The sequence below is a fragment of the Gossypium hirsutum genome, chromosome D08 (genome assembly GCF_007990345.1).
Source record: "Gossypium hirsutum isolate 1008001.06 chromosome D08, Gossypium_hirsutum_v2.1, whole genome shotgun sequence".
Lineage (NCBI taxonomy): Eukaryota > Viridiplantae > Streptophyta > Magnoliopsida > Malvales > Malvaceae > Gossypium > Gossypium hirsutum.
The window spans coordinates 64,669,335-64,694,811 of record NC_053444.1 but is presented as its reverse complement, the minus strand read 5'-3'; the positions used below and the strand labels follow the sequence as shown (position 1 = coordinate 64,694,811).

Sequence of the window (25,477 nt, the reverse complement as noted above, 5' to 3'; positions counted from 1 at the left end):
ATCACACTCAATCATTTGGTGGGACCTATCCAAGTCATGGGTAGGTGACTCGAATCCTACTTGGGATTGAACAGTAATAGTATGTATAAATACCCAAATGTTCCCATTAATAAAATAATTACTCAATAAATATAATATTTAAAATTAGGCAAAATATTTGATACATTATCAGTAGAGTTTTTAGACTTTATAAGCAGAGTCAAAATATTGATAATTATCTTATAGATGTATAGTAAAATATTAAAAAAATAAATATTTAAAAAGAAAAGACACATGATAAATTTTTTAAAACTGCTTATGAAATAAAAAAAATACAGTGCTAACGTAACAAACACTAAGCTTAAAATTAATATTTAAAGTAAATTTATTCACTCATATTTGCATTTTTTTACTTATCATATCATATTTTATATTATATAATCAAATCATTTCCAAAATTAAGAATCTTAGATTTAAAAAAAATTATAATTATAATAAAAATATATCCAAATAAGATTCATTCAAGTAAAATTTAGATTAAGAATTCATATATAATTTATAATATTGAATAAAATTTGAAGTTAATATCTGTAATTTTCAAGCACAAAAATGCATTACCATATTTATTTAATAATTAATTTTCCAAAAAATAAAAATAAAACCACACATAATGGCATATCTGTAAAATCAGCGGAATGAGTGTCGTTTAAACTAACCATATTTTTTATAATTAAATTGCCAACTAGCTCTTTCGAGTTTCCCCTTTAATTTAAAAACTCAAAAAACAGAGTGAAGAAATAAAAAACAAACCCACCAAACAAAAGAAGAAAGAAGCAGCAGCTCACAAGAAAGGTAGAAAGCAAAGAAGAAACAACTACGGCACCGCACCTCACAATACAAAGAGAAAGAAGGAATCGAGATATAAAATCATAGCCAAAACCCCAGAAATTGCAAAAGAGTGTTTTGAGATTGCAATGGCAGTGCTCAATTCTTGTAAGCTTGTTTGGATCTGCGCCGTGATCGTGGCGGCGGCGTTGATGGTGGCAGTTGATGCGAGCGGTGACCACCACTACCACAACCAGCAAATCCTGGGTTGGATTCCGACCCCCACCAGATCTTCTTGCAATGGTTCCATAGGAGAATGCTTAGGAGGGGAAGAAGAGTTTGAGCTGGACTCGGAGATCAGCCGCCGCGTTTTGCAAACCACCAGGTACATAAGCTACGGCGCTCTTCAAAGGAACACCGTTCCCTGCTCCCGCCGTGGTGCTTCCTATTACAATTGCCAGCCTGGAGCTCAGGCTAACCCTTACAACCGTGGATGCAGCCGTATCACAAGGTGCAGGGGCTGAGCTTTTTTTTTTCCTCTTTCGAAATAAATAATTTCCTTTTCAGATTTCCATTTCTTTTTCTTACTTTTTGATTGTTATACATGGAGAGATCGATTGTAGTCATGTTTTTAGTATTTTTAATTTTTTTAATGTCTCTGTAAAAGATTATTGTTATTCTTATATACTTTTTTTTGTTCCTCACAAGATCTTTAGCTTTCTCTTTCTTTCTTTTTTTTTTTAATGGTTAAAGAAAAAGAAATTTAATTTTAAATTGTCCACTAAAATGTAATTTTCTGTATTACTCTTTCACCAAAACATTGATGAACGGCGAATAACACCTTGCTTTAAAGTTATAAAATGTTTTAATTTTCATATTTTGGGTGGGAATTAAGACTAAATTAGGAAAAAGAAAAGTTAATTCGTCATTTTCAGAGAAAAGGGTGTGAAAGTATGTGCACAATTGGTAAGAAAGCTCGTTCAGCTGGGTGAGCTTTTTACCGATAGGTCAGGGAAAGCCTGTACGATTTTAGTTAGAAGCTCTTTTTCAACATATTAACAAAAAGCTCGTTTAGTTAGACGAACTTTTACATACTTTTTCTATAAACAACTTATTTTCTTAAATTTTTAAAAAAATCGACCTATTTAATCGATTAACAATTTTTTTTTTCAAATGGAACCTATTTAACCAGGAATTAATGAGTTCAATTATTTAAATAATTTTAGGCTTATACTTATTATTTTTAATGGTAACTTTTTATATGGTGGTAAGTTATAGGCAATTCATGTACAATTATATATTAAGACCTTGATTAAATAAATTGTGAAGACTTAACATTTATCAACTTAATGAAAATTTATTTTAATTTTTTTTAGAAATAACAAATATTGCTATAAGCAATTTTTTATATTTATAAATAAAATTTCTATAGAGCAGGAATTAAACCTATATCATCATGAGTTTGTGTATTTAATATAATATAGAATAATAATTTATTAAATTAGTGAAATTCAATTTGATAATTCACATATTTTTATGGTATTTATTAATATTATTTTTGCACTTTTATTGACTTAATACATTATTTCTTTATGTTTTTAATATTGTATTTTGATTATTTAAATAATGCAATTTATTTTGTAAAAAAATATTTTTTTAATTGAATTGATAGTTAATTAGTTCGTGACACCAACACAATTAAGAGTTCTTAATATAGTACAAATGATATGACAGATGTATCGAATTTATTATATTAATATGTCAACCGCATGTAATTATTTACATGTTTAATCACATTATTTTTATATTCATGTTGTGTTTATATGATACTCAACTTGTTGATTTAATTAACATTGGTACATGTTGGATAATTAGAAGATACAAAATAGGAAATAAAATAGTGAAATAGAGAAGGAAAAGGCACAATAAAAACAGGTAGACTATGGGCATGATGAAGCATATGGTTGAATGATTTAAGGACAAAACACAGAGTTAGTATTGCAATTAATTTTACTCCAAGAGGTTGTAATGGAAGAGTGAATTGTTTAAATGGGAATGACATGTTGTAAAGAAATGGTTGGTATATGAATAAATTAATGATGGGTCCCTCCATGTCCAATGGTCCCCTTTAAAACAAACAAAACTTTTATTTCAAAGGGGTCCCTCTAATGTCTTGCTTTCTAGTTTTTACTTTGTTCCTTCAATCTTTTTCCTCTTTCCTTTTTGGTTAAAAGTTTGAATCTCTAGTACTTTTTCAAATAGCTATATATAAAGGATGCATGTTTTTATTCAATTATCTCAAAAACTAAATACCATAACATGTGTATTCATATTGTATTTTAATCATATTTAAGATATTTTATATTTATATAAAATTTGTTATATTGTAGCTTGAGTTGAATTACTCAAAAAAGCTTGTTTAAAAAAAACATATTTGAGTGAATAGGTCGATTTTGGAGAGAGTGAGTGAAACTTTCTTACATAGTCAAAGTGAAAACACACCTAACTAGACGTGTTTTCATCATCTCTCCAAAATCGGCTTATTCCGATAAATATTTCAGAAATTGACATATTCTCTCAAAACTTTTTTAAAACCAACTTTAAAATTTTCCAAAAATTTGTACACCAAAGCCCTCCTAGGCCCCTATAAAGATCTGCCCTTGTGGACATGGTTATACAACTTATATAATGAAATTGCAAATCTCTCTCTATATGATAAAACTAGTTGCTCTGAGTCATTAGGAGTTAATTGGGTTAAAATAAGTATCATTTAGAGTTAATAGGGGTAAAGTAGATATTACAAAAAAATAATAGGGACAATTTAGTATTAAGATTTAATAAAAGCAATTTAAGCCTTTTGAAAAAAAATAATTTTAAAAGTTAATTGGTTTTTTTATGATTTTAAAATTTAAATATTTTGAATTTTTTTAAAGTTAATCAGTTTTTTCTTGTGATTTTAAATTTTATTATTACATTTTAATTATTATTGAATGTCTAAAAGTTTCATTTTTTGTCTAATTAATTATTTTTTATTTTTAACCAGCTATACCTATATATACTATATATTTCCAGTTCCTTTGGGAGTTTATGGAATTAATAGGGTACTTCGGTCTTTTAATTTAAATTTATTTCAAACAATTAATTTAATTTGGTAAATATATATGTATATATTATTTTTTATGTATACAACATTTTTTTATTTTATATAATGTTAGACAAAAAAATTATATATGAGATTCTTTTTAGTTTTTTTTCATTTATGAAATTAAATTTTATAGTATTATTATATTATAGTAAATTAGTTTAAAATACTTAAAAAGAGATTATTAATAAAACTTATTTTATCATAAAAGCTGATAAAAGTATTATATTTTTGTATTTTTTTAAAATATTATACAATTATCTATCATATAATTTACTACACACAAAAATAGAATCCATTCATTTTTCATTTTAGATATTCTAATATCAACTTATATGTATTACCTTTAAATCTATACATATATCTATTTAATTTACATTTTTCATAAGATTTTTATTTTTTTTAATTTATGTTTCCCACATGTCATACTGAGATGTTGTCACGTGTCATTATATGATTGACTACCAGTGCCACATCAGCACAAACTAACGATGTTAGTGCGGAGATATCAACATGTGTGATATTACTTTAGGAGACATGTAATCGTTCAATATTACTTTAGGAGACGTGTTTTGTGGTTATTTTGTTTTTCATTAGTAACTGAAGTTAAAAGGTGCTTCATTAGTAACCTCAAGTCAAAATTGTGACAATTCTTTATCCGAGGCACTTGAATTGTTAGTCATTGAGTATTATAACCAAATTGACAAAATATGCAAATATTGAAAGAAAAATTTGTTTAACTTTTTAGAATTAAGATCAAATTGACGTATTTTATAAAATATTAAGAGCTAAAATTATTATTATAGTGATCAAGATATGATCATGTCAGCATTCCATCGATAATTGAAGGCATTTTAACGATGGGGTGTCTACAAAATGAAATCGAGCCACTAAAATAATAAAATTTTGAAATGAATGACCAAAATAGTAAAGCATGAAACCTTGGGTGACTATCTAAGAATTTACCCAAAAAGTGTTACTTCTAATTCCATTTGAGAAAAAATAAAGAAGTTTTTCTAAAATTTCATCTTAAAATTCACGTACCTAGACGCTCGTTTCTCTTCACACTTCCCCGCCGCCCACTCTGTCCCAGTCTCACCTTTTCTTCTGCCGTTTCCGACGTACTAGGAAATTACATAAGGTAATTTTTGAAACCCTAAACTTTTCTTGCAGATTGATTTCTATTTGAGATATAAGGGAGATGTTTGAGTTATCTGCATCACTCTGCTATACTTGATCTTCTGTTTTCGATTTTTCCGCTTGTTATTCTTTTAAAGCTATCGATTTAGCGGAAATGTTGGACCCTTATCGCTGCTGTTTTCCGTTACGCTGCTATTGGGGTCTTTCGCGGTGGCGCACGCCGCCGCTACTGCGAAATAGTGGCTATTAAGCTTTTTTCGGGGAAAAAAAAAGATAATTGGTTTGATTGAAACATCTTATTCATGAATCAGTTAACTTTTTCATGATTTCGTAGACCCGCATTTGAATTTATTAAATTCATTCGTAATTGTATGACATGTTAAGAGTGAAAAAGAAAAAAATTGGAATAAAATTGATGGGTGAGTAGCATGTATTTTTTCCCCATTAAAGATATTCTTCTTTAATGTTCTTTTTGATACAAAATAGTTGTAGATGTTAGGATCCGAATCCCTCACTTCTTAATATTTTTTAAAGCTTTAGGCTAAACGAAAAATTGATCAATATTCATGTGTTCTTCATCATCACTATTGTCATGCACATCAACTGTTCGACAAATTGCCTGTTCCATGTAATATAATCGAAAAGGAGCTCAAATCATCGAAATTATAAAGCAATGCCTTTCGGGTCAGTTTCAGCTTGGAACAAGCGTCGAAGAAGCAAATCTCAGGATCATACTGACCCATGTTTTTTTCTTTTTCCTTCATATGATTAACTCAGCTTTTGGTTCTTCTTTACTGTTGCGATCCTTTACAATCAAGTTTCAGTGGAATGTTGTTCTTAAACAATCATGATTCATGATTGTATTTATGGAGTTAAATCTATATTTTTTTCCCTTGTGTGGGACAGAGATGGTTATCCCTCCACCTGTTAGACCACCAAGAATTCTAAAATTCCTAAAGCCCTATGTCCTGAAGATGCATTTCACAAACAAGTACGTTAGTGCTCAAGTTATCCATTCTCCCACTGCAACTGTGGCTTCAGCAGCAAGCTCACAGGAGAAGGCCCTCAGGTCGAGCATGGAATCTACTCGGGACGTGGCGGCTGCTGCCAAGATTGGGAAGATACTTGCGGAACGCTTGCTGCTCAAAGAGATCCCTGCCGTTTCCGTTTCCTTAAAGCGAGAACAGAAGTATCATGGTAAAGTCAAGGCTGTCATTGATTCTCTTACGGAAGCAGGTGTCAAGTTGCTTTAAATTTAGAACAATTTCAAAACATTGTTTACTTTTCTTAATCTGTGCTTCTTAACGATTCATCTTTGTCCTGGAAATGATAAGTGAACTAGATCCAAGGAAGAATACATTGTCATTTTATGCTTTGTATGATGCTTTTCGGTTTTAGTTAGGTTGTGAAAGACCACTACTTGCTCCAAATCAAATAAGCCTCTAATGTGGTTATACCGGAATAGCTTCCTGAACTCATGTTTCATAGTAATTTGTCATTGTTTATGAATGCGAACTGCTCTAGATCCAAGGATGAATTCGTTCTTCGATTATGGTTTGAATGCTTGGTTGAGAAATGTCATTGCTTGCACCAAAACAATTTGCCTATAATGTCATTGTTTGGTCGTTGTAGTTTTGTGAGGACTATTTGGTTTGGATTCTTTGTATCATTCTGATCTGATCGACCTTAATTGTGGGGTGGATTCAAATGGCTCAATGTAAATGAGATCGACAGCTTTGAGGCTCGAGACAAGATTTACTCCTACCCCTACGAACCAGCAAGCAGCAACATGTGAATAATTGCCCTGATTGAATTACTTAGAAACAAAATGGCTAATATATTTAAAAAGCCCTTAAACTACTACACTTTATTTGAACAAGCCCTTAGATATATTTTGAACTGATGCAATAGAAATTCTATGCATTTTAGCATCAACATAAAATTTAAAAGATGGATTGAAGTTTTTCAAAAGAGCAATTAAATGTGTTATGCATTTAATTAAACACTTCAAAAAAAATTTAAAATATAGTTTTCTTTTACTTTTAAAAAATGTTATTTTATTTTTATATTCTCATCAAATTCACATCAACACTAAATGTGAATTAGTTTAGAAATTTCAAATATTTTCTATTTAATATTAAAATCAAGGACTTTCATGCTTAAAAATAATATGTTAGGGGTTTATTTAACTATAAAAATAATAGAAGGGCTTGTTTAAACAAGGTATAATTACTAAAGGGTTTTCTTAATATATTAGCCAAACAAAATATATAGGTTAATATTTGATAATATATGACAATACATAATTTTATGCTTTATCATTACATCAAATATTTTTATATATTTTTGTATAATGCTTAAACTATCTACAACCTCTAGGTAGTTGCAACAACAATAATATTAATTAAACTAAGATTAAGAGCTAATTTACCATTATGGTTGAAAAATACTTTTGAAGAGTGTCGTAGAAATTATTTTTAAAAAATTTGATCTATTGTTACCAAAAAATAATTTCGAGAAAATAAAATGTCTATTTTAAATATTATGTTATAAAGTATAATCGAAAAGGCACACTATTTGAAGGCACTGCTCACTAAGTTAATAGTAAAACCATTGCTAGCCATCCAAGACAATTAGTCAATTATTTGAGTTCACGATGTTTGAGGGTAGTACTTGCCAAAGTTAATAGCATAACCACTGTTAGCCTTTTAAGACACTGAACCAATTATTTGAGCACACATTGTTCGGGCGTCCTACTTGCTGAAGTTAATAGTAGAATCACTGCTAGCCTTCTAAAGCACTTGGTCAATTATTTGAGAACACACTTGAGAGTACTGCTCGCTAAGCTAATAGCGTAGTACTAACGTTGTTTTAGTTTGTATTGCATGGTGGGAGTGGGACAAACCTCAGTTAATTGAACGGGTCAAATATATAAACTTGGGCAAACGAATACCCGAAAACCCAGGACGACTTACCAGATTATTTTGACATCAAGCGTAGTACTAACGTTGTTTTAGTCTCTGCTCATTGATCTCTTCCACTCTTCCAGTTTCTTCTTCTTTCAGTTCTTCCACCACTGTAAATGCAGGATCCCCGCCACCTTTCTGGGTTTTCTCAATGATTCACAGCTCAAAAATCAGAGTACAAGTAAAAGCAATGAATAACATTGAACTTGGGTTTCTTATATTTCTTCTCCTTTTCAACCTTCTTTTGCCCTTTTCCTATGGTAACAAACAATATATGCTTTCCTCTTCTTCTTTTTTTCTTGTTTTTATTAGTGTTCGTTTAGCTTCAAAAATTCTTTCATTGGGTTTCTTTCTTTTATTGATACTGTTATGCGTTTTGTTTCAAGTTTTTCATTCTTGACATAGGGTTGGAGATTAGGCATTAATTGTTGTTGTTTTGATAAAAGGAGGTTTCTTTTGGCCTCAATCAATTGAACCGTGATGTTAGCAGGGCTTTGTTTCTTTTATTTGGGTTTAGATAATGGGGTATTTTGTTTCTTTTTCTTTTTAGTTGTTAATTTTAAGCTTCAAAGTTAGCTGATTTACCCATGTGTATGTGTTAGATTACTCTGTAGATTGCAGATATTTCTTTTAAGCATGTTGTGTTTTTACTTTGAAGAGCTTCTCATTTAATGGTCTTCCTTAAATACAACAATTTATGGTTCTAAATTTTGCCTACAAAGCTGCAGCATGTTAGATTCATTTGTTTTTATCTACCAGGAGAAGCCGGTGGTCTTTGTGTATCTCAAGGTGGTCGCTTTCCGCCCTTCTCTTCTGAGGGGAAACCTCCTAAAAGGGTGGGGAAGGGACACAAGGATTTGACACTCTGTAGGGTGTTTCGGAAAAAGACTTGCTGTGATGCTGCCCAGGCACATCCTGCTTTGCTTTCTATTAGGAGGCTGGCTTTAACAGGTGAAGCCAGTGAAGAGTGTTTGCATTTGTGAGAATTGCTGGAATGTTCCATATGCGATCCACGAGTCGGAGTTCAGCCTGGACCCCCACTTATATGCACATCCTTCTGTGATAGAGTATTTCGGGCCTGCTCTAATGCTTACTTCTCAATGGATGCAAAGACACAGGTAGACTTCTAAGTCACCATGTAAAGATCATATACTAATGGGGTCGGGGGAGGGTTGCGTGTTTATAAAGTTTTAATATATCCTCTGAAGAGCTATCGACACTTAGGTTGTAATAATTTGATAGCTAGGATGGTTACTTTCATGGTGCTTCCCATCATTCAATGAAGTCGGATATCTTCTCTGTTGTACATTAATGTGTTTGAGCGTTGGAGCTTTATTTAGTTTTGCTTTGTGTCATACTGCTTTAGTATCTTCTCAATTTAGATATTCCCCTAGATCTAATTCAAATGAAGAAACTTTCTGTCAGGTTCTAGCACCATGTGGAGCAAATGACTTTGTTTGTGGTAGAGCATCTGAATGGGCATCCAATGGAACAGAATTATGCCTTGCTGCAGGTTTCCGTGTTGAACAATCCGTTGGCATGCATGGTGGTATTGAAGAAGTGTCCTGTTATGGTGGCAAAGCGAGTCTTGATTCAATTGCTGATTCATGGGGAGCTTCACGATCTGAGAAACCCCACAAAACTGGGAACTCTGGGCTCTTAGAAGATTTCCAGCAGTGGCTCCAGGATATGCCATCTAATGAAAGAGTTTCTTGGGCAGTAGGAGGCCTTGTTCTTACAGCGGGCCTACTTTTTATAAGGTTCTGTTACTTCCTTCTTGTGAATCATTAAGTTTTCCTCCAGGAATCCAATTTTTTTTTTCAAGTTTTATTAAGTTTCCTAGAAGGATATCCATGTCTGGAACAGTATTCAATGCTAAGTAGACTTCACTTCGCAGTGTATTTAATTTGTTTGTAGGTTGTCTAGTTTTTTCAGATACTTTTTTGCATTAAAATCTTATAATCATCTACTACTTTCGTAATATTATTGACCGAGCAGCAAAAGAAAGAGCCATAACCAACGCCAAAAGCTTGCAGCTATTCAACGCGCAGCTATTCGATGATTTCGAAAGTGATACTCAAGTATCTAAGTAAAATGGTACTTATGATAATATATAAATTGAAAAAGCTATGGATAAATGTTTTATAGTACATACGAAATGATAAATGTTATGTTATATGAGTATAAACATGAAGTTAAAATGTGAGGCCTTACGATCTCCACCCATTATTGGTACAGTTATTTATAATGAAATTCATAAGATTTATATTGATCTAGTTCAAAGGTGTGGAACTGAAGAGTTCAGCGATGGAATGATAAATAAAACAGTTAAAACTGAGAATGGGTTAGTAAATAAAGATGAGTTTTGAAGAGAGATATCAGAGTTTTTAAAAAAAAAACTATTTGGGATACACAATGCTACTATTAAAGAAAGAAGTTATTTATGAGAAATCGATTTATTTAGATATGGTATCTACAGAATGAGTTAACTGAAAATTTCTTCCGAATAAGATTTGTGAGTGAATTGGATGATATGGGGCTGTTGATGACTATATATGTTAGTGAATTAGTGATCTGAAAATTTCTTCCGAGTAAGATTCGTGAGTGAATTGGATGATATGGGGCTGTTGATGACTATATATGTTAGTGAATTAGTGATGAAATTGCAAAAATATTTGAATACAACTGTTATAATCGAGTATATTACAGTAATCTTTTCTAAATATTTTATTTGGGCATTCTATATGTATTGTTATTCTTGGAGATATATGTAACTGTTCATGTTCGAATGCTATAATCATTATATGAAAAGGTTGGCGAAATATGGTAATAGATGGAAATGATTTCAAGTTTGATTGATTCATGAGTGGTATTGTTTTATCTTTTCTTTGGTTCTCCCAAGCTATTATAAGTGATAGAAGACTTGATGATAAGATTCGTATGATATTATTTTTTACCTCAGTTGATTGAAGCTCTGAATAATAAATGTGCAAGTTACAGTGTCTCTATTATGATTGTTATAGTGTGAATGTACAATATTGCTTTTCTGGACTTTCTTTGGAATATCATCAATATTTTTTATTATGAAACATGGATTATCATCTAGGAAATTCAGTACAGCTTTGCAAGTTGGATTTCGTTGTCTTGGTTTTCTTGTTATTTTATGGTCTGACTGGAAGAGATATCCGTTGGTCAGTGGTACTTATACTTATTATTGTTATGAATTTTGACTTGATCATGGGAATTTGAGAGTATGATCACATATTATAGAAACTGTATTATTGCACTGGTTCATATTGGAGCCATCCTCGATTTTTCTCTTCTATTTGAAAAATATTATTGAAGTTGAAGTATTGATCCATTTATATTGTTGAGACGTTAGATCTGCTATAGTACTATGGCTTTAATTTATTTGATGACAATGGCCTCGGAATAATTTAAAGCTTAGCATTAGTTCTGGTGCAGTCTGAATCGGGTAAGAAATTTATTATTACAGTGTTACATCATTAAATGGAATAGACTGTATTTTGATGAAGAATGACAAAGTAATGGTCTATGGGTATAAAACGCGATATTTCTGACTTTATATTCAAATTTTTTTTATCCTTCAACAGGTTAAAACTGATCTTCAAGTGTCTTAGGGATTGTTATATTATGTGTTGATATTTGAGTAGAAACGAAATAGAATTTCGATGAATTTTGTATCAGGATTATTCTTATCATCGCAGAAGATAGATGTTATCTGAACTATTGTTGACTGTTTGAAGAAGTCTATGCGTTTTATCTCAATACGTACAAATTTCTCTTTTGATAGATTAGTGAGTTATGCATTTCTGAGATTGTTAGTTTACGTAGAGAGCCAGTCTTCATTGATGTGAATGGAGATCCGAAGTTATATTGTGATTTTGAGGAAATTACAGTAAATTTTGGGTGTGAGATTATACTGTAACACTGCATTTCATCCTCAAACTAATGGTATTGTGTGAAGCATAGTATCAAGTTCTAAAAAGAGTTTTGACAAGAGTCCGGAAATTATATGAATTATCATTGAATTTTATGGACTTCAATTAAAAAGGTAGAAGAAAATATTTGACTAAATAACTTGTATCAGGTGAGAAATTTCGTGGATGAAATTTTTTTAGGGGGGAGAATTGTAACGATCTAAAAAGTGCAGGTATTGGAAAGTGAATTATCGGGCCTCCTATTTAGTGAAACTGGTTCGTAAATATTTATTAAAAATATTTACGAAGTTAGTTGTGTGATTAATTAAGTTTTGGTTAAGTGAATTTGACTTAATTGAGAGTTATTGTGAAAAAAGACTAAATTGAAGTAGGGGTGAAAGTTGAATAATAGATTAAAGAAAAGTTAAAAGGACCAAATAGGGAATTATGCCATCAGCCTAAATTGACGCGACATAACAGAAGAAATATATGAGATATTTTAGTTAATATATATTATATTTATTTACTTAATAAATAAGTATTATATTAATTATATTATATATTATATATATATGTATAACTTAAATAACTAAGTAAAAGAAAGAAACAGAAACTAAAAGAAAAGAAATAATAGCAATGGACGAAATAGAAAAGAAACAGGGGAGAAAGAGGTGGTGGAGATGTTGGTGGTGAAGAGAATTGGCTTTCTTCATCTTCCTGTTTCTCCACTGGTCTTTTGCCTCTAGCCTTTTCTCTTTTCCTTTTTTCTTCTGCAACTTTTTTTTTCTTCCTCCTTTTGTGCTTTGATTTGTTGACACAATTCATAAACTGTGGCCTTCTTCTTTGGCTCTGGTGGAGGGAAAATGATTGGTTGTGTTTCACTTTGTCGAGGACTATCTATCTGTCTTATAGATGGGAAAAGTTCAATCCCATTTTTCTTCGGTTGTCGTGGTGGCAACTTTCCATTTTCTTTCAGGTACTTTATCTGTTCTTTAAGATTCTGGATTTCTTTTTCTCTTTGTGCCAGATGAGAAAATAAATCTTGTCCTGGCACTGCTGGCTCATGAGCAACTTCTTTAAGCCTCTTCAGGGGAATCAGAAAGATCAGCAGATCCTTGTGATTCAGAATCAATTGAAAAAACCAATAATTCCTCAGAAGAAGGAATTGGGGATTTGCCAGAAGTAATGGCCACACCTGGTGTGAAAGTTGAAGAACCATCAGATGAAGAGATGACTGAAGTTGGAGAACCATCAAATGCAAGATCAGCACCGCATGTCTCTACAACAAAGATGGTCTTCACGCTGGATGATAATCCAATGAACAAATGGCCTGAAAGATTACAAGAGTTCCATGCATGGCTTGATACGAGAAGGCTAACAGAAGAAAGCCATTATAACATACTGTCTGAATTTGTTTCAAGATTCACAGGAATGTTGAAAGATTGGTGGAACTCAGTTACTCAGGCGGATCAATTACAGTTTTTGGTGTTAACAGATTTTTCTCAAGCCATAAGGATTATCCATAGTTATTTTATTGGTAATCCTGATGATCTGCTGACACTCAAAAGGCGAGAATTCTTCAAAAGAAAATGTTGCTCCTATCAGAAAAAAGATTTGTCTAAGCATTTATATGCTATGATGAAGCTTTACTAAGCTCTTGGATCAGAACCAAGTTTGAAGCAAGCTGTTGTCGCATCTCTTCCAGATCCTATTCAAGTTGCGATTAACCAGAACCTCTACAAGCAAAATAAAAATATCCTCAATTTGACCATGGGAGAAATCCAGCAAGAGACGTTTATTGCTCTTGAAGACATCTGCAACAGAAGAAAAGTCTTCAAGGACTATCTTCATGGTGATAGAAGAATAGACAAAGCCTGTACTGACTCGCATATTAAAATCAAATGTGGCAAAGAAGACAAGTCATGTTATTGCCCAACAAAGAAGAAGAAGCACTTCAGAAGAGAAAAGGGAGCCAGAAAACTGAAATCTCAAAAGAAATTTAGATGGAGATATCTCAAGAAAAAAAAAGAAGTTCTCTAAGAAAGCCAAATCCATAAGATGTTACATCTGCAACAGAAAAGGTCACTTTGCAAAAGACTGTCCAAAAAACAAGAAAGGAGCAAAGATGATCAGACAAATCCAGCAAAGATCGGGAATCAAAATAACTGATCAAGATGATATAGAGTCTTTATTTTCTATTGATGATGAGCCAAATGATCTGTCAATATGTGCTATTCAAAGCTTTGCAACCAGTGATTCAAAAGACTCAGAATTCTCCTCATTAGATTCATCATTAATGATACAACCATCAAGGGATTGTTACTCTCTCTCAGACATCTCTCAAGTTGTTGCCTCCACAGAGATTACAGCTCCCCACATTCCAGTTTCTATCTATATGAGCAAATACAGTAAACCTATTACTGTAATTGCCTTCATTGATACTGGAGCCGCAGAATCCATCATGAATCCAGAAATTCTGCCAGAAGAATACTGGGAGCCCCATACCAGATATTTTAGCTCAGCATCAGGAAAGGTTTTCACAACAAACCTGAGAAGCAAGTCTATCAAGATCCAGTTCTTTCCTACTTGTTCCATTACCACAACAATACTGGGATCAAAGCTTCCTGGAAAAAATCTTATTGTTGGTTTTGATTTATATCTCAAAGCCAAACAATTAAGAATTCTCCCAGATGGTATAAGGTACAAGCAAATGTTTAAACCTTATGTACCAATTCCCAGGTTGTTCTCAATTAATGCTGACAAAATTCAAGAAGTTGTTGAAGAATTAAGACAAAAAGCACGTGCAGACTCGCATTCAGATTTTCTGAAAAAATGCGACCATCCTCTATGGAAAAATTCAGAATTCTTCATCAAACTTCCTTTCAAGAAAAATGAAGACATTAATCCTACTAAAGCTAGTCATGTTGGGATGAATCCAGATCATCTCAAATTAGCTGAACAAGAATGTCAACAATTGCAGACAAAAGGATTGATAGAAGACTCAGATTCACAATGGGCATGTGAAGCATTCTATGTCAACAAGAGATCCGAGCAAGCTAATGGAAAGCTAAGATTGGTAATAAATTACCAACCTCTCAATCATTTTCTCCAAGACGATAAATTCCCTTTACCCAATAGAAATTGCATATTTTCAAGTCTTGCGAAGGCCCAGATTTTTTCAAAATTTGACTTAAAAGAAGGATTTTGGCAATGGGGTATAGATCCTGAAGACAGGCCCAAAACTGGTTTTTGCATTCCAAACAAACATTACCAGTGGACTGTAATGCCCTTTGGACTCAAAACGGCCCCTTAAAAATTTCAAAAGGCCATGATCAGAATCTTCCAGCCTATTATGGATCAAGCCTTGATTTACATTGATGATATCCTTCTTTACAGCCCTGATGAGCGGGACCATGCTATTCTCCTCAACAAGTTCCAGCAAATTATTCTTAATTTTGGAATAATGCTTTCTGAAAAGAAGATGCAGATCAACAAGCAGGAGATTGAGTTTCTTGGAATGATCATCAAAGATGGAAGATATCAGCCAAATCTAAACATTGCAAAAGAATTGAAGAAATTTCCTGACAAAAACCTCACCTAGAAACAAGTCCAACAATTTCTTGGGATAGTTAATTATCTTAGGGATTTTGTTCCCAAGATAGCCAAATTAACAAATCCTTTGAGAAAGATGCTAAAAAAAGATCCACCTCCCTGGAAGTCCAAACAAACAAAAGCTGTCCGACAGATCAAGGAGAAAACAGCATGTTTGCCACCACTACAGATCCCATTCGGTGACAAAAGAATTTTGCAGACTGATGCAAGTGACAGATACTGGGGAGCAATACTCTTTGAAGAAAAAAAATGGAAAAATACGACTTTGCGGATATAAGAGTGGAAGATTTACAGATGCAGACATCCATTATCACTCTACCTTTAAGGAAATTCTTACTGTGAAATATGGAATTACTAAATTCCAATTTCATTTAACAGGATATCATTTCCTTTTTGAGATGGATGTGTCATCTTTTCCAAAAATGCTCAAGTTTAAACAGAAGAAAGTTCTACATTCACAACTTCTTAGATGGGCAGAATGGTTTTCCAGATTCTCCTTTGAGGTTGTACACATTAAAGGCAAGGATAATGTTCTTGCAGATATCCTTACTAGATTACCTGAAAATGAAACCCAAACTCCAAAACCCATTGAAGTCTTCATGTTTCAACCTTCCTCTTCCTCAAAAGGAAAAAAGAAACAATTTCAACAAACACCTTCACCTTTTTCCCTTCCCTGTAAACCAAATTCCCATCCAGAACACCCTCCAGAAGTTTTAAGTCTAATCCTAGAAAAGAAATTCTATAAAGAAGCCATGAACATGATGCTTTCTTATCAATTAGACGTCTTTAGGAATTTCGGAGGATTATTTCTTAAGCCTTTAGGCCTACATCCTGATTACCCATTTATAAACGCAATCAAGTTCCAGTTTGGTGAGTTTCCTGAAGAATTAAAATGGATGTTCTGGTATTTAACTCATCTCTTTCACATAGGGATTGAGTTCTTTATGCCTGACCTCAACACTTCTTAACAATGGCAGTCCGCAATGAAGAAGCTCCTGAGATGAAAAACCTGGCCACATTTTTAAAATGGTTCTATCCTTTAGAATATTGGGTAGATATGCTCATGTTTGAGTTTTTAAAAAATACCCGTATCCAGTGGATAGTAATCATTTTCTATAAACCTCAATACTTTATGCAAAATGGACCAGCAACACAATTAGCCTCCCTTCCTAGCTCCTGGATCCATAAAACATACTTTGAAGAGGTTTATGAGAATCCTTTTGATCTCAAGAAGCTACAAAAATATCTGTGTCAGATCAACAAGATTATTCCTTCAGAAATATGGCTCTCGGGAGAGTCATCAGCACCATGGGATGTTCAAAGGAATCCACCGACACCCTATCAGAACCAATTGAAAGAAGCCCTGAATGAATATTGGTCCAACATACCAGATCCAAAAGAATGGTCTCAAGATTATCCCATGCATTGCAGCCAGATAATTCAAGGCACACATATCTGGAAAGATATACATGAAGAGGGACCAAGTGAAAAAGGACCAAGTGTTTCAAAAGCTCCACTTCTCAAAAGCAATAATGATGATGTGATACCACCAGATGACCTGGAAAGAAGAATTGAAAGGTTGGAGCTTAGGAGTTACAGAGCCCGTGAAAAGAAAAGACAGAAAATAGAGGAACTCAATATTACTTCTGATATTGACACAGATTATGACACAGATACAGACGTGTCAATAGTATAAAAGTAGATAAATCTGATTCCTCCTAATCTACTTCTAGTTGTGTCTCTTTACTTTGGTAAAATATGCTGAGTCATGTTGTTTGCTTTAATGAGTGGTGTAAAAGCATATTCATTCTTATCTGCTTATCTCAATCCTCCTCTATATAAGGATGGAGAAGTGTCAGTTGTAACACAAGAACTACCTTTGAAATAAAAAATGGAAAAAGACGACTTTGCGGATATAAGAGTGGAATAATGCTATTCTCCTCAACAAGTTCCAGCAAATTATTCTTAATTTTGGAATAATGCTTTCTGAAAAGAAGATACAGATCAACAAGCAGGAGATTGAATTTCTTGGAATGATCATCAAAGATGGAAGATATCAACCAAATCCAAACATTGCAGAAGAATTGAAGAAATTTCCCGACAAAAACCTCACCCAGAAACAAGTCCAACAATTTCTTGGGATAGTTAATTATCTTAGGGATTTTGTTCCCAAGATAGCCAAATTAACAAATCCTTTGAGAAAGATGCTAAAAAAAGATCCACCTCCCTGGAAGTCCAAACAAACAAAAGCTGTCCGACAGATCAAGGAGAAAATAGCATGTTTGCCACCACTACAGATCCCATTCAGTGACAAAAGAATTTTACAGACTGATGCAAGTGACAGATACTGGGGAGCAATACTCTTTGAAGAAAAAAATGGAAAAATACGACTTTGCGGATATAAGAGTGGAAGATTTAGAGATGCAGAAATCCATTATCACTCTACCTTTAAGGAAATTCTTGCTGTGAAATATGGAATTACTAAATTCCAATTTCATTTAACAGGATATCATTTCCTTGTTGAGATGGATATGTCATCTTTTCCAAAAATGCTCAAGTTTAAACAGAAGGAAGTTCCACATTCACAACTTCTTAAATGGGCAGAATGGTTTTCCAGATTCTCCTTTGAGGTTGTACACATTAAAGGCAAGGATAATGTTCTTGCAGATATCCTTATTAGATTACCTGAAAATGAAACCCAAACTCCAAAACCCATTGAAGTCTTCATGTTTCAACCTTCCTCTTCCTCAAAAGGAAAAAAGAAACAATTTCAACAAACACCTTCACCTTTTTCCCTTCTCTGTAAACCAAATTCCCATCCAGAACACCCTCCAGAAGTTTTAAGTCTAATCCTAGAAAAGAAATTCCATAAAGAAGCCATAAACATGATGCTTTCTTATCAATTAGACGTCTTTAGGAATTTCGGAGGATTATTTCTTAAGCCTTTAAGCCTACATCCTGATTACCCATTTATAAACGCAATCAAGTTCCAGTTTGGTGAGTTTCCTGAAGAATTAAAATGGATGTTCTAGTATTTAACTCATATCTTTCACATAGGGATTGAGTTCTTTATGCCTGACCTCCAACACTTCTTAACAATGGCAGTTCGCAATGAAGAAGCTCCTGAGATGAAAAACTTGGCCACATTTTTAAAATGGTTCTATCCTTTAGAATATTGGGTAGATATGCTCATGTTTGAGTTTCTAAAAAATACCCGTATCCAGTGGATAGTAATCATTTTCTATAAACCTCAATACTTCATGCAAAATGGACCAGCAACACAATTAGCCTCCCTTCCTAGCTCCTGGATCCATAAAACATACTTTGAAGAGGTTTATGAGAATCCTTTTGATCTCAAGAAGCTACAAAAATATCTGTGTCAGATCAACAAGATTATTCCTTCAGAAATATGGCTCTCGGGAGAGTTATCAGCACCATGGGATGTTCAAAGGAATCCACCGACACCCTATCAGAACCAATTGAAAGAAGCCCTGAATGAATATTGGTCCAACATACCAGATCCAAAAGAATGGTCTCAAGATTATCCCATGCATTGCAGCCAGATAATTTAAGGCACACATATCTGGAAAGATATACATGAAGAGGGACCAAGTGAAAAAGGACCAAGTGTTTCAAAAGCTCCACTTCCCAAAAGCAATAATGATGATGTGATACCACCAGATGACCTGGAAAGAAGAATTGAAAGGTTGGAGCTTAGGAGTTAGAGAGCCCGTGAAAAGAAAAGACAGAAAATAGAGGAACTCAATAATACTTCTGATATTGACACAGATTATGACACAGATACAGACGTGTCAATAGTATAAAAGTAGATAAATCTGATTCCTCCTTATCTACTTCTAGTTGTGTCTCTTTACTTTGGTAAAATATGCTGAGTCAAGTTGTTTGCTTTAATGAGTGGTGTAAAAGCATATTCTTTCTTATCTGCTTATCTCAACCCTCCTCTATATAAGGATGGAGAAGTGTCAGTTGCAACACAAGAACTACCTTTGAAATAAAAAATGGAAAAAGACGACTTTGCGGATATAAGAGTGGAATAATGCTATTCTCCTCAACAAGTTCCAGCAAATTATTCTTAATTTTGGAATAATGCTTTCTGAAAAGAAGATGTAGATCAACAAGCAGGAGATTGAGTTTCTTGGAATGATTATCAAAGATGGAAGATATCAGCCAAATCCAAACATTGCAGAAGAATTGAAGAAATTTCCTGACAAAAACCTCACCCAGAAACAAGTCCAACAATTTCTTGGGATAGTTAATTATCTTAGGGATTTTGTTCCCAAGATAGCCAAATTAACAAATCCTTTGAGAAAGATGCTAAAAAAAGATCCACCTGCTTGGAAGTCCAAACAAACAAAAGCTGTCCGACAGATCAAGGAGAAAACAGCATGTTTGCCACCACTACAGATCCCATTCAGTGACAAAAGAATTTTGCAGACTGATGCAAGTGACAGATACTGGGGAGCAATACTCTTTGAAGAAAAAAATGGAAAAATACGACTTTGTGGATATAAGAGTGGAAGATTTACAGATGCAGAAATCCATTATCACTCTACCTTTAAGGAAATTCTTGCTGTGAAATATGGAATTACTAAATTCCAATTTCATTTAACAGGATATCATTTCCTTGTTGAGATGGATATGTCATCTTTTCCAAAAATGCTCAAGTTTAAACAGAAGGAAGTTCCACATTCACAACTTCTTAGATGGGCAGAATGGTTTTCCAGATTCTCCTTTGAGGTTGTACACATTAAAGGCAAGGATAATGTTCTTGCAGATATCCTTACTAGATTACCTAAAAATGAAACCCAAACTCCAAAACCCATTGAAGTCTTCATGTTTCAACCTTCCTCTTCCTCAAAAGGAAAAAAGAAACAATTTCAACAAACACCTTCACCTTTTTCCCTTCCCTGTAAACCAAATTCCCATCCAGAACACCCTCCAGAAGTTTTAAGTCTAATCCTAGAAAAGAAATTCCATAAAGAAGCCATGAACATGATGCTTTCTTATCAATTAGACGTCTTTAGGAATTTCGGAGGATTATTTCTTAAGCCTTTAGGCCTACATCCTGATTACCCATTTATAAACGCAATCAAGTTCCAGTTTGGTGAGTTTCCTGAAGAATTAAAATGGATGTTCTGGTATTTAACTCATTTCTTTCACATAGGGATTGAGTTCTTTATGCCTGACCTCCAACACTTCTTAACAATGGCAGTCCGCAATGAAGAAGCTCCTGAGATGAAAAACCTGGCCACATTTTTAAAATGGTTCTATCCTTTAGAATATTGGGTAGATATGCTCATGTTTGAGTTTCTAAAAAATACCCGTATCCAGTGGATAGTAATCATTTTCTATAAACCTCAATACTTTATGCAAAATGGACTAGCAACACAATTAGCCTCCCTTCCTAGCTCCTGGATCCATAAAACATACTTTGAAGAGGTTTATGAGAATCCTTTTGATCTCAAGAACCTACAAAAATATCTGTGTTAGATCAACAAGATTATTCCTTCAGAAATATGGCCCTCGAGAGAGTCATCAGCACCATGGAATGTTCAAAGGAATCCACCGACACCCTATCAGAACCAATTGAAAGAAGCCCTGAATGAATATTGGTCCAACATACCAGATCCAAAAGAATGGTCTCAAGATTATCCCATGCATTGCAGCCAGATAATTCAAGGCACACATATCTGGAAAGATATACATGAAGAGGGACCAAGTGAAAAAGGACCAAGTGTTTCAAAAGCTCCACTTCCCAAAAGCAATAATGATGATGTGATACCACCAGATGACCTGGAAAGAAGAATTGAAAGGTTGGAGCTTAGGAGTTACAGAGCCCGTGAAAAGAAAAGACAGAAAATAGAGGAACTCAATATTACTTCTGATATTGACACAGATTATGACACGGATACAGACGTGTCAATAGTATAAAAGTAGATAAAGCAGATTCCTCCTTATCTACTTCTAGTTGTGTCTCTTTACTTTTGTAAAATATGCTGAGCCATGTTTTTTGCTTTAATGAGTGGTGTAAAAGCAGATTCCTTCTTATCTGCTTATCTATATCCTCCTCTATATAAGGATGGAGAAGTGTCAGTTGTAACACAAGAACTACCTTTGAAATAAAACCCAGACGAGTTTCATAAATCTATGGCTTTCTAAACCTCTCTCATCTCTTCTTACTTAAAAATAGAATTTCTATGAAGGAAAATATCTCATGAGTTTAAGAGTATGCTCTGTGCTTGCCATACTTATGGATCTTGCACATCAGAAATTAAACCTGATAGAAGATACTATTAAGTTCAGTTGAGTTTGAAGAAGGAGTTCAGTGATTAAAGAATTTTAACAGCTAAAAGGCAGTGCCTTGTTGATGGCCAAAAAAGAGATGAAAGGCCTGTGTTTTGGCATAGCATACCTGCTGTTATAAATCGTTAATTGCTGATCTCTTGCTTCTTACTCACCTGCCCATCATCATTATTGCTTTTGGGAAGTGGAGCTTTTGAAACACTTGGTCCTTTTTCACTTGGTCCCTCTTCATGTATATCTTTCAGATATGTGTGTCTTGAATTATCTGGCTGCAATGCATGGGATAATCTTGAGACCATTCTTTTGGATCTGGTATGTTGGACCAATATTCATTCAGGGCTTCTTTCAATTGGTTCTGATAGGGTGTCGGTGGATTCCTTTGAACATCCCATGGTGCTGATGACTCTCCCGAGGGCCATATTTCTGAAGGAATAATCTTGTTAATATGACACAGATATTTTTGTAGCTTCTTGAGATCAAAAGGATTCTCATAAACTTCTTCAAAGTATGTTTTATGGATCCAGGAGCTAGGAAGAGAGACTAATTGTGTTGCTGGTCCATTTTGCGTGAAGTATTGAGGTTTATAGAAAATGATTACTATCCACTGGATACGGGTATTTTTGAGAAACTCAAACATGAGTATATCTACCCAATATTTTAAAGGATAGAACCATTTTAAAAATGTGGCCAGGTTTTTCATCTCAGGAGCTTCTTCATTGCGGACTGCCATTGTTAAGAAGTGTTGGAGGTCAGGCATAAAGAACTCAATCCCTATGTGAAAGAGATAAGTTAAATACCAGAACATCCATTTTAATTCTTCAGGAAACTCACCAAACTGGAACTTGATTGGGTTTATAAATGGGTAATCAGGATGTAGGCCTAAAGGCTTAAGAAATAATCATCCGAAATTCCTAAAGACGTCTAATTGATAAGAAAGCATCATGTTCATGGCTTCTTTATGGAATTTCTTTTCTAGGATTAGACTTAAAACTTCTAGAGGGTGTTCTGGATGGGAATTTGGTTTACAAGGAAGGGAAAAAGGTGAAGGTGTTTGTTGAAATTGTTTCTTTTTTCCTTTTGAGGAAGAGGAAGGTTGAAACATGAAGACTTCAATGGGTTTTGGAGTTTGGGTTTCATTTTCAGGTAATCTAGTAAGGATATCTGCAAGAACCTTATCCTTGCCTTTAATGTGTACAACCTCAAAGGAGAATCTGGAAAACCATTCTGCCCATCTAAGAAGTTGAGAATGTGGAACTTCCTTCTATTTAAACTTGAGCATTTTTGGAAAAGATGACACATCCATCTCAACAAGGAAATGATATCCTGTTAAATGAAATTGGAATTTAGTAATTCCATATTTCACAGCAAGAATTTCCTTAAAGGTAGAGTGATAATGGATTTCTGCATCTCTAAATCTTCCACTCTTGTATCCGCAAAGTCATATTTTTCCATTTTTTTCTTCAAAGAGTATTGCTCCCCAGTATCTGTCACTTGCATCAGTCTGCAAAATTCTTTTATCACTGAATGGGATCTGTAGTGGTGGCAAACATGCTGTTTTCTCCTTGATCTGTCGGACAGCTTTTGTTTGTTTGGACTTCTAGGGAGGTGGATCTTTTTTGAGCATCTTTCTCAAAGGATTTGTTAATTTGGCTATCTTGGGAACAAAATCCCTAAGATAATTAACTATCCCAAGAAATTGTTGGACTTATTTCTGGGTGAGGTTTTTGTCAGGAAATTTCTTCAATTCTTCTGCAATGTTTGGATTTGGCTGATATCTTCCATCTTTGATGATCATTCCAAGAAACTCAATCTCCTGCTTGTTGATCTACATCTTCTTTTCAGAAAGCATTATTCCAAAATGAAAAATAATTTGCTGGAACTTGTTGAGGAGAATAGCATGGTCCCGCTCATCTGGCACAAAGAGAAAAAGAAATCCAGAATATTAAAGAACAGATAAAGTACCTGAAAGAAAACGGGAAGCTGCCACCACGACAACCGGAGAAAAATAGGATTGAACTTTTCCCATCTATAAGACAGACAGATAGTCCTCGACAAAGTGGAACACAGCTAATCATTTTCCCTCCACCAGAGCCAAAGAAGAAGGCCACAGTTTATGAATTGTGTCAACAAATCAAAGCACAAAAGGAGGAAGAAAAAAGGAAAAGAGAAAAGGCTAGAGGCAAAAGGCCAGTGGAGAAACAGGAAGATGAAGAAAGTCAATTCTCTTCACCACCAACATCTCCACCACCAAAGCTAATGTCAAAGTCTCTCATGGTACAAAATGAGAAAAATCCTTCTAATCCCTTAATAGGGTTTTTAAAGGATTACAGCCAGAAAATACTACCAAAAATATCTATAGCCGAATGACATGAATCAGAAACAACCCCAGTTACAAAAGAAGATGATTCAGTATCTTCTTCAGGGGAATCAGAAAGATCAGCAGATCCTTATGATTCAAAATCAATTGAAAAAACCAATAATTCCTTAGAAGAAGGAATAGAGGATTTGCCAGAAGTAATGGCCACACCTGGTGTGAAAGTTGAAGAACCATCAGATGAAGAGATGACTGAAGCTGGAGAACCATCAAATGCAAGATCAACACCGCATGTCTCTACAACAAAGATGGTTTTCACGCTGGATGATATTCCAATTAACAAATGGCCTGAAAGATTACAAGAGTTCCATGCATTGCTTGATACGAGAAGGCTAACAGAAGAAAGCCATTATAACATCCTGTCTGAATTTGTTTCAAGATTCACAGGAATGTTGAAAGATTGGTGGAACTCAGTTACTCAGGCGGATCAATTACAGTTTTTGGTGTTAACAGATTTTTCTCAAGCCATAAGGATTATCCATAGTTATTTTATTGGTAATCCTGATGATCTGCTGACACTCAAAAGGCGAGAATTCTTCAAAAGGAAATGTTGCTCCTATAAAAAAAAAGATTTGTCTAAGCATTTTTATGCTATGATAAAGCTTTACTATGCTCTTGGATCAGAACTAAGTTTGAAGCAAGCTGTTGTCGCATCTCTTCCAGATCCTATTCAAGTTGCGATTAACCAGAACCTCTACAGGCAAAATAAAAATATCCTCAATTTGACCATGGGAGAAATCCAGCAAGAGACGTTTATTGCTCTTGAAGACATCTGCAACAGAAGAAAAGTCTTCAAGGACTATCTTCATGGTAATAGAAGAATAGACAAAGCCTGTACTGACTCGCATCTTAAAATCAAATGTGGCAAAGAAGACAAGTCATGTTATTGCCCAACAAAGAAGAAGAAGCACTTCAGAAGAGAAAAGGAAAATTTGGGGTGTCAAGGTTCAAAGTTAATTTGGTAAGTTAATTTAATCCCTTTTCTTGTAATTTTGATTTTTTGGAATCCTAGAACAAAGTATTTTTGGATTTATGTTGAAATTTTGTAAGATATTAGATTTTTTTAAGACATGGTTCATGTTGTGAAAGATGATGAATTAGGGGTTAAATTGATTTAATTTCAAGTTAGAAGTTAGTAAATGATTTAATTGTAAAATAAAGTGTAAGTTTTGAA

At 33.8% G+C, this 25,477-nt stretch overlaps 3 protein-coding genes across 4 annotated transcripts; all 3 read left to right on the top strand.

Moving 5' to 3' along the window:
* The first annotated feature begins 692 nt into the window (after positions 1-692).
* Positions 693-1,508, top strand: LOC107899086 (rapid alkalinization factor). The gene has a single exon (XM_016824697.2). It carries the CDS (start codon positions 954-956, stop codon positions 1,326-1,328), a length of 375 nt encoding a protein of 124 aa, XP_016680186.1. The 5' UTR covers positions 693-953; the 3' UTR covers positions 1,329-1,508.
* A 3,269-nt stretch (positions 1,509-4,777) lies between these two features.
* Positions 4,778-6,623, top strand: LOC107899085 (50S ribosomal protein L18). 2 transcript variants are annotated; one of them, XM_016824696.2, is made up of 2 exons: positions 4,778-5,087; positions 5,993-6,623. In XM_016824696.2, the coding sequence occupies exon 2, from the start codon at positions 5,995-5,997 to the stop codon at positions 6,337-6,339; it is 345 nt and encodes a 114-aa protein (XP_016680185.1). In that variant the 5' UTR covers positions 4,778-5,087; positions 5,993-5,994; the 3' UTR covers positions 6,340-6,623. The 2 variants fall into 2 exon arrangements, with proteins under 2 accessions (XP_016680185.1, XP_016680184.1); XM_016824695.2 differs by having other exon boundaries at positions 4,965-5,087; positions 5,864-6,623.
* Positions 6,624-7,845: 1,222 nt separating this feature from the next.
* Positions 7,846-10,129, top strand: LOC107899084 (uncharacterized). The gene is made up of 4 exons (XM_041098836.1): positions 7,846-8,312; positions 8,812-9,170; positions 9,478-9,812; positions 10,051-10,129. The coding sequence occupies exons 2-4, from the start codon at positions 9,153-9,155 to the stop codon at positions 10,112-10,114; spliced, it is 417 nt and encodes a 138-aa protein (XP_040954770.1). The 5' UTR covers positions 7,846-8,312; positions 8,812-9,152; the 3' UTR covers positions 10,115-10,129.
* Positions 10,130-25,477: the final 15,348 nt, after the last annotated feature.